The 8,746-nt window shown below is 41.8% G+C and overlaps 1 protein-coding gene across 1 annotated transcript; it reads right to left on the bottom strand.

Moving 5' to 3' along the window:
- Nucleotides 1-2,754: 2,754 nt before the first annotated feature.
- On the bottom strand, nt 2,755-5,724 carry LOC147889627 (pentatricopeptide repeat-containing protein At5g27110-like). Its single transcript, XM_087391283.1, has one exon. The coding sequence runs from the start codon at nt 5,722-5,724 to the stop codon at nt 2,755-2,757; it is 2,970 nt and encodes a 989-aa protein (XP_087247409.1).
- Nucleotides 5,725-8,746: the final 3,022 nt, after the last annotated feature.

The raw sequence follows: 8,746 nt of genomic DNA, 5'->3' as shown, positions 1-8,746 counted from the left end.
GAAAAAATGCCCTGTAACGTGGTGTTTTGGTGTGTGAAATCGTGGTTCCAAGCGTGTCCATTTTGGGTCCCAAACGAGCGAGATATGAAGGGTTGAAGTAGGGGTAAAATGGGGTCTTTTTGGTTTTTATGGGGGGGGGTTCCCTTGGTCTTAAGATTGGTGTGAATGTGCTTTAAGTACGACTGAGGGTGAGTAACTGAGGTACTTCTAGTTAGTCTAACTAACCTGTGCAACTATTCTAACTGTGAGTTACTCTAACCTAGCTTAATCTAACATAACCTAACTGTGGATCAAATTGACTATAGTTAACTAAACTAACCATAGTTAATTGAACTAACTTTAGTACAATCAAACTAACCTAACTATCTAGTTAGTCTAACTAACTAATAGTTAAACTAACCTAACTGTAATTAACTAGCCTAGAGTTAAAGTAACTAACCTAGGTTAAATCTAACATAGGTTAAAACTAACCTAACCTAAGGTTAGTTCTAGGGTTAGCTTTTTTTTTTTTAAGACCTAAAAAGAAAACAACGGGGGGGGGGGAAGAGAGCAACTCTTGGAAGAGGCAAAGGCAGAGGCAGAGGTGGAGGTGGAGGTGGAGGCAGTGGAGGTGGAGGTGGACGTGGTGGAGGTGGAGGTAGAGGAGGTGGAGGGCCCCCTTGAGGGAAACGCCACAGTAGAAATCTTGGCGTGAAGGCTTTGTTCAAAATCAAGGAGTATCAGAAGAGCGTGGCCTGGGGGTGGGCTTAAGATACGAGAGGAAAATTACCTCTAAACCCCAAAGCAATAAAAGCGTACTGGTAGACTTGCTCTATTACTATCGGTAAGAATAATCTTACGGTGGTAATAGCAATAGAACTAGCGATACTATTGACAATACTGACACAATACTGACAGTATTATTTCTCACACAAGTTACTGTCGGTAGTTATAATTTATTAGGCTGTAATACTGTGTGTACCGGCTGTAGAAGAGTTAACATATCCATGGTAAAAGTATCCTATACCGGTGGAAGTTTACTGATTTTCAAGCCTTTTAAACTAAGTATCTTTATTGTGATTACATCCATCATTGTGTGAAAATGATGTCCATGTACATAAATCACACAAAAAGTGCATGTGATTACATGAATTGCAAATCCTTGATAGCCATTGTTATAATTTCATAGATGCATATATCAGTAACTAGATAGAGTGGTTGCATAGAGGATTAATTTAGCATGCATGCAATTATGGACCTACAACGCGGTGGCTTGACTTCAATTCCTCAACATGCACCCCATTAACTAAGTGAATACTTTGAACGATTCCATGTATCTCAATGCTAGATTCCTTAGACACTAGAACCAATGCTTTCTTGACTATTATGCAAGAAGCTCGCAGTGTGAATTTGGTTTTCTTGATCTTGTAGAGATCCGTCTGTCAGACCCCCTGCAACTACTTTTCTCTTTTCACCAAGGATCCCAACACCCCGATGATCGAAATCTACCTTCATTCCATTCTTAATAGTTGCATGAATAGAGAGACGCACATGAGTAAGCATCTTGGTCTCACCTTTCTCCATGATGAAAGGAACCCTTCCCTATTCCCTTCACTGGACAGAGTTGTCACCCACTGTGAGTGACGATCCTGAGTAAACTGCACCACTCCCACTTGTTCGTCATGTGCCTGGTGGCACCACTATCAACATAACACATTGGCTATCGTACATCCTCAATAATGAGAAACAACTTGTCGATTATGATATTGCTCCTACTTCTGGTCTCCTCCTTGAGCTTCTCATTGCCATCCTTGTCTGCAGCTTTCTTCCTGTACTCCTTGTCCTAGAAGCACTTGATCTTCTTTTTCTTCTATGCCCAGGTGACCCAGGTAGAACATAGGCCGATCAGCAGCCGACCCTGTAACTGACCTGTGCCTCACCTAGAGGCAACCTGCCATGTGGCAATTATGCCATGACATCATACGACCCGGCCACACCATCTGTCTGCCATGTGGTCGCCCTGACATGCAGTTGCTGCCATATCACCTGCCAGCAATACATGTGGCTGATCTGCCACGTCAGTAGGTCATCGGGGTTCTCACATAGGCAGCCGTATTGAACCCATGGTCTGTGCACCATGTTGTCACCTTGGGTGATGTGTAATTGATCGTGCCTCACATCATCATTCCTGTGGACACCCACAGAGATGTCCTCAACATGCAGCCCCTTCCATCATGGTGATGGGTGGCTGCTCTATGAAGCATCTGCATCTCTTCGATGAGGGGGCCTTACAAGTGAGCAACTAAGCTATAGTGAAGGATGACAAAGAGTGCAGCATTTTACCTTCTACACTAATCCCATCCACATGTCAATTGTATGTACGACTTGTTCATAATGGTAGATGTACATTTGTAGGTCTCATGTATTGCATTCTTTTCTTCCTGCAATGTCATCTCCCTCCTGTTTCTAACAAGGTCTAGAGAGATCTTTCTATGTTGGAGATATCCATGGGCAACTGGGTGATTCTGCCTATCATTTTGCAAGAAACTGCACATTCCCTTGATCATCATGCAGTGGAGCCTGAACGAAATTCACCGTTTGGTGCCGCTGGGTACTCTCATATAGCTCCCTCTTTCAGCAATTGCTATCACATCCCAATCTGTAATAAAGACACCTTCACAAAAACATTTCATTCAGCATCTGATGGCTATCAAATGACCAATTATTCCCCAAAATACCTCTCATCAACTTTTTTAGATTAGCAACCCCATCACATCAGCCAGACACAGCATAAATATTGGACAGAATCACATATGGGGCAGTCATCTTTGAGTCTGCTTCAAAACAACAATTTGCAGTGTGTATCCCCCGTTCCATATCACCGTGAATTCTGCAGCCACCAAGCAGACATAGCCATGCCACAGAAACATTTTCAAATGGCATTTTGTTGATCAAGTCCTCTGCCTCATCAAGATGTCCTGCACGACCAAGAAGATCAACCATGCACAAATAATGGTCCATTGTGTGCGATACGCCATGGTCATTCATCATGGAACCAAAGATTTGTCTTCCAAAATTTATGAACCCTGCATGGCTACATGCTGCGAGAACACACAGAAAGGTGACCCTATTTGGTGTTACACAATCAAGAGTCATTTGGCAAAAGAGATCCATGGCCTCCTTGCCCTGGCCATTCTGGGCGAGTACAGCAATTAAGGTATTATATGAGATAACATCCCGATAAGGCATGATCTCAAAGATGCACCTTGCGTCAGGTAAACTCCCACATTTGCCATACATATTGACGAGGGCATTCCCTACAACCACATCCTGGCCTTCAACAATGGTTGCATGGATTGCCTGCCCCTCTGCAAGGGCTGCCAGGCTTGCACAAGCAGAAAGTGCATATACAAATATCATAAGGGTTGCCTTCACCCCTTTTAGTTGCATCTCATAAAAGAGATTCAGACCTTCTATCTCCTTGCCATTTTGGGAAAATGCTGCCATCATAGCAGTCCAAGAATCTATGTCCCGATATTGCATTCTATCAAATACACTCTTCGCCTTGGAGACACTTCCACACTTGCCATACATATTAACAAGTGCATTACTTAATACAATATCCTGTGCATACCTACTATTGACAATGGCAGCATGGCATTCCTGCCCCTCTTCAAGAGCAGCAAGGCCAGTGCATGCTTCAAGACTTGAGATATAGGTGACAACATCTGGTTCAATACCTTCAGCCTGCATTTGATGAAAAAGATCCAGGGCATCCTTGTAGAGCTCACTCTGGACAAAAACAGAAATCATGGCATTCCAAGGGACAACACTCCAATGCGGCATACTAGCGAAAACAAGCTTTGCGATATGCACACATCCACACTTGCCATACATACAGACAAGGGAAGACCCCACAACCAAATCTTCCTCACAGCTGCTTTTAAAAATTGCAGCATGAATTCTTCGCCCTTCTGCAAGGGCTTCCAGGCTGGCACATGCATCAAGAGCAGAGACAAAAGTAATGCTACCTGGAAACATACCTTCAGTCTGCATCTGATGAAAAACACCGAGAGCCTTATTCGGCCAGCCATTTTGGGCAAATGCTGCAATCATGGCATTCCAAGACACAATATCCCGGTATGGCATTCCATCGAAAACTTTCCTTGCTTTGTCCACGCCCTTGCACTTTGCATACATACTAAGAAGAGCATTCCCTACAACCAGATCTTGTCCAAAGCCATAGTAATCAATGGCAGCATGCATCATCTGGCCCACAGCAAGAGCTGCTACACTGCCACATGCATCGAGAATACTTACAAAAGAGACAGAGTTTAGTTTGACACCTTCAAACTGCATCTGATGGAAAAGCTGCAGAGCCTCATAGCCATGCAAATTCTGGGCATATACTGCTATCATGGTATTCCAAGAGATGAGATCCTGATGAGGGATTTTGTCAAACACATATTTGGCATCCCGCAAACTTTTGCACTTGCCATACATATTTAAAATGGCATTCGCTACAAGTACATCTTGTGGGCACCCACTGCTAACGATGGCAGAATGAATCTTCTGGCCTTCATCGAGGGCCGTCAGGCTCGAACATACTTCAAGCACACAAACAAAGGTGACGATGTCTGCCTTGATGCCTTCATACTGCATCTCATGGAAGAGATCCAGTGCTTCTTGTTTTTCCCCACTCTGTGCAAGCCCTGCAATCATAGCAGTCCAAAGGACAACATTCTGATGAGACAGTCGGTAGAACAGCCGCTTTGCATCCTCCAAACGTTTACATTTTCCATACATATTGATAAGTGAGGTCCACACTCCCACATCCCTTTTGTGCCCACTGTCTAAAATGGCAACATGTATCCCTTGCCCTTCTACAAGAGACCCGCAATGGGTGCATGCATTAAGGGCACAGACATATGTAACATTGTCAGGATTAAGGCCTTCAAGCTGCATCTGATGAAAAAGATCCAGAGCCTCCCAGCTATACCCATTCTGAACATACACTGCAATCATTGCAGTCCAAGAAACTACATTTTGATAAGGCATTCTGCAAAACACTCTCAATGCATCAGAAAGGCTCCCACATTTTCCATACATGTTGAGGAGAGCATTTCCCACCACAATGTCTTGCTCACAGCCACTTTTAATAATGGCAACATGAACTGCTTGCCCATCCGCAAGAGCTGCTATGCTAACACACGTGTCAAGCGCACACACAAAGGTTATGCTATTTGGCTTTATGGACTTTCTGTGCATCTTATGAAAGAGATCCAGGGCCTCACTGCTATGTCCATTTTGTGCACATGCTGAAATTACAGCATTCCAGGAGACAACATCTGGGTCCGGCATTTTGTCAAATACGTTCCTTGCCTCCTTTAGCCTGCCATTTTGGCCAAATGTTTTTATAAGTATGTTCCAAGAGTAAAGGTTGGGCGTGCTTATTGTGTCAAATACGGCCTGTGCTTCCTCCACACTCCCACAATTTCCATACATTTCAACAAGACAGTTGGCTTGAAAGGTGCTGTGCCCATATCCAACATTGCTAATGTAACTATGGACACGTCTACCATCTGCAAGGGCCTTTGTTTTACCATAATGTTTCAAGAAACAGGCCAACGTGGCAAAGTCAGCTGGTTCATCTAAGTTTAGATCTATGCCGCAGTCCGTAGATGAGGATTTCTTGAGAAACTTGTGTGAATGTGCAAAAGACTTTTGTGGCCGGCCACCCTCCATGATTGCTGCAGAAGCTCTGGATCCCCAAAGCATCTTTTTGGAAGGTTGGGCTTAAAGGAAGTGTCGTCTTCTTGCAATTCTTCGGAAATCGGCTCCAATACCATATAAGTCGTTGGCAATCCATCTTTTTACAGACTCCTGAAACTGAGTAATCCCAACGTATTGCCTTTGTGCTTGCTAAAAGAGGGAAAATACCTGCAACCAATGTTTCTCCCAAGCGATGTCATCTTAAGAAAGGCTATGCAGTGTATTGGTAGTTAATTAGCATCGATCCTGAATTTTTTTCATTTGTGGTGCGACTTTGAGCAAATTATTTGCTATCTATGTCCGCCCATGGCCATGGGTTGGACATGGGCACCCAATCTTATCCCGGTGGGTTCACACCCCAAATGGTGGTGTGAAGAACTACTCTCCTAGTTGGCCCAATAGGAGGGACTGGCCCAGATAGTGACACAATCATACGATGATGATGATCGTCGATGTGTGAACCACCACATCCACTACATCCGGTAGCCATCCTCCAATTTCCTCCTCCATGGGCAACCGAGTGGTCTGAATCTGTAAACAAGAAAGGCTTTTACGGATGTGACAGGTCAATGTGTGCGATTGTCGATGGCCAGTATTAAGTGTTAACCACCTAGGACATTACTTCCAGTTAAAATTTAAAAGGTTTTTATTGAAATTTAGCACTAAAATGCCTTAGAATTTGCAGGCTTTAAAACCTTCTATTTGAAGATTAATTTCATATTAAAATCTCAATTTTTCATGAACACTGTCAAGCATGCTCTTAACATTTCATTTCCTTGAGAAAATTTCCTTTAAAAAATGTTTGAACAAATGACAAGCTTTTTTAAATCCTGATAAGCAAAACTATTGCATTTCGTCAAGGATTTTTTGGGGCCTTAGGCCTAGCAAGACATTTACGGTGGCTACAAGAGGACACCCCCACACATGCTAGTGTTGGCAATACTAGCAATTGTTTCTCCCTCCCCATGAGTTCAGAGACGCTAGTGATGCTATAATCTTAGGCTCAGCTCTGTTTGAGGGTCTTTTAGCGCAACACTACAACGCTTAAGCATTTTGATTCATTGGAGAAATTAATGTCTTTGAGATTGGATGAAATAGCTTATAGCATCCATACAATGCCTCATAAATGCTAGTCCTCTTTCAACCAAGCCTCCATGGGGACGCACTTCTTGAATGCTAGCTTCGGTATTTGTTTTGTGGGAGTTTTAGCCTTGGCAGGATTGTGATGAGCTCCCCTAACCACCTTCTTACTGTTCTATGTGTTGCAATGCATGATATTCTTTTTCCCTACACACTTTTTAGTGTATCCTATATTTCCATACCTTCGAGTCTCTTTACAAGAAAAAGGGAAAAGCGTAGTCCCTTGTTGATTAAAGTTCAATATAATTAAGAATTAAAAATCACTCACACACCTAACTCTTTTTATAACCTAGAAGTATTCAAGGTTTGTTACGGATCAACAAAATATATTTGAGTCCTGCACACATTTTGAGCAATAAGATGAAATCTACAACTATTAGAAGAGAACTCCATGCATTATACACTTGCAAAATGTATTACAAATTTGTTATTCACGTCCCAAACTCCACACATGTGGAGGCATATAAAAACTTGTCTACGTGTTAGGGCATGCGTTCAATCCATATAAAGAAAGAGAGATCCCCATGATAGTATGGAACTTTGCTTTATCATCCTCCCCTACTAATGATCTTTGGTAATTTGAACATGTGCTACACACAAAGTCTACGTGCACATCCTCACTCTATATTGATTCCACCTTTAATAACATGTCCTTTTCACTAATTCAATCTTTTCACACATTTCCTTTCCCATGTTCTAGTTGTGATTCCATGTTTTCACATTTGTCCTTTTTGATGGCCTAATTGTGAGCTTCCACTATTGAAGATAGGTTAGCTTAACTGTGAGCTTCCAGTCTTAAACATAGATGTTTTGTATCTGGCCTTGCCTTTGGTCAATTCTTCAATTAGATGTAGTTAATTGTGAATTTACAATTACTTCCATATTTTCATTTTCCATGGCCTAATTGTGAGCTTCCACTCTTAAAGATAGGTGGGTTTTCTTTGGTTAATCATGCAATTAGATGTAGTTACTTGTGAAATTACAACTTTATTTGTCTTGTTTGCTATGTATATTTGTCCTTTGTCTTTTAATTCCACCTTCGTAATGGGATATTGTGCACTTGACCAATAACTTCATCACCCTATCACATTCAACTTGTGTGATTGCAGACTGAAAAAATAAATAAATAAATTGTGTGATTGCATGTCTTTGAATTTTGGGCGTTGCAAAAGCAATGGGAATTTGCTTCATCCATCTTGTCGTCTTATTGAACTTGGATGATTTCTTTATGTACTCAGAAGCATCTATGTGTATTGGGTACTTGGGAGCAAAGTTTTTGGCAGATGTAGGCAAGGAGGTATATCCTTAAACCCAACAAAAAGTTTTTTTTTGTGTACAAGTTGGCATACTACTCAATCGTGTGATTCTTGAAGAAGAAATTCACACCAAGCGAGGTAAAATCAAGGCTATTGAGAAGATGCATGAGCCCAAGAACCTTACACAATAAGGGACCTTCATGGGTTTCATAAGCTTTTATAGAATATTTTTCGAAGAGTTTGCAAAAATTTCAGGTCCCTTTAATGAATTGACTAAGAAAGACACCAAGCTCTAGTGGACCTACAAGAGGGATGGACCATTATGCATACTCGACACAAGCCTTTGTGAATCTATCTTAGCCAAATCAAGCTTCATCAAGGCCAACATTTCCTTACTCCTTTCCTTTTTCTCTACTCTACTCTTCAAAGGATATATGTACATTTGTGCCTCTATCTTGACCTTATCGTAGTAATTAAACAACATGCAATGGGCAAAAGACGACTTGTACAAAAGGCCAAAAGTCAAATTTTGGTCTTCATGTGCCACTTGCAAGTTTGAGGAATAGAATCTCTCTCTCTTCTTTCAAGAGTGTTTTTTA

This window comes from Dipteris shenzhenensis, chromosome 20 (assembly GCF_047967505.1).
Source record: "Dipteris shenzhenensis isolate YYH24624 ecotype China chromosome 20, Dip_SZ_1.0, whole genome shotgun sequence".
NCBI lineage: Eukaryota > Viridiplantae > Streptophyta > Polypodiopsida > Gleicheniales > Dipteridaceae > Dipteris > Dipteris shenzhenensis.
The sequence above is the reverse complement of the archived record's forward strand: the minus strand, read 5'-3'. Positions and strand labels throughout refer to the sequence as shown.

Coding starts and splice junctions, on each gene's coding strand:
- LOC147889627 (XM_087391283.1), bottom strand. CDS start 5,724: ATGGAGGGTGGCCGGCCACAAAAGTCTTTTGCACATTCACACAAGTTT.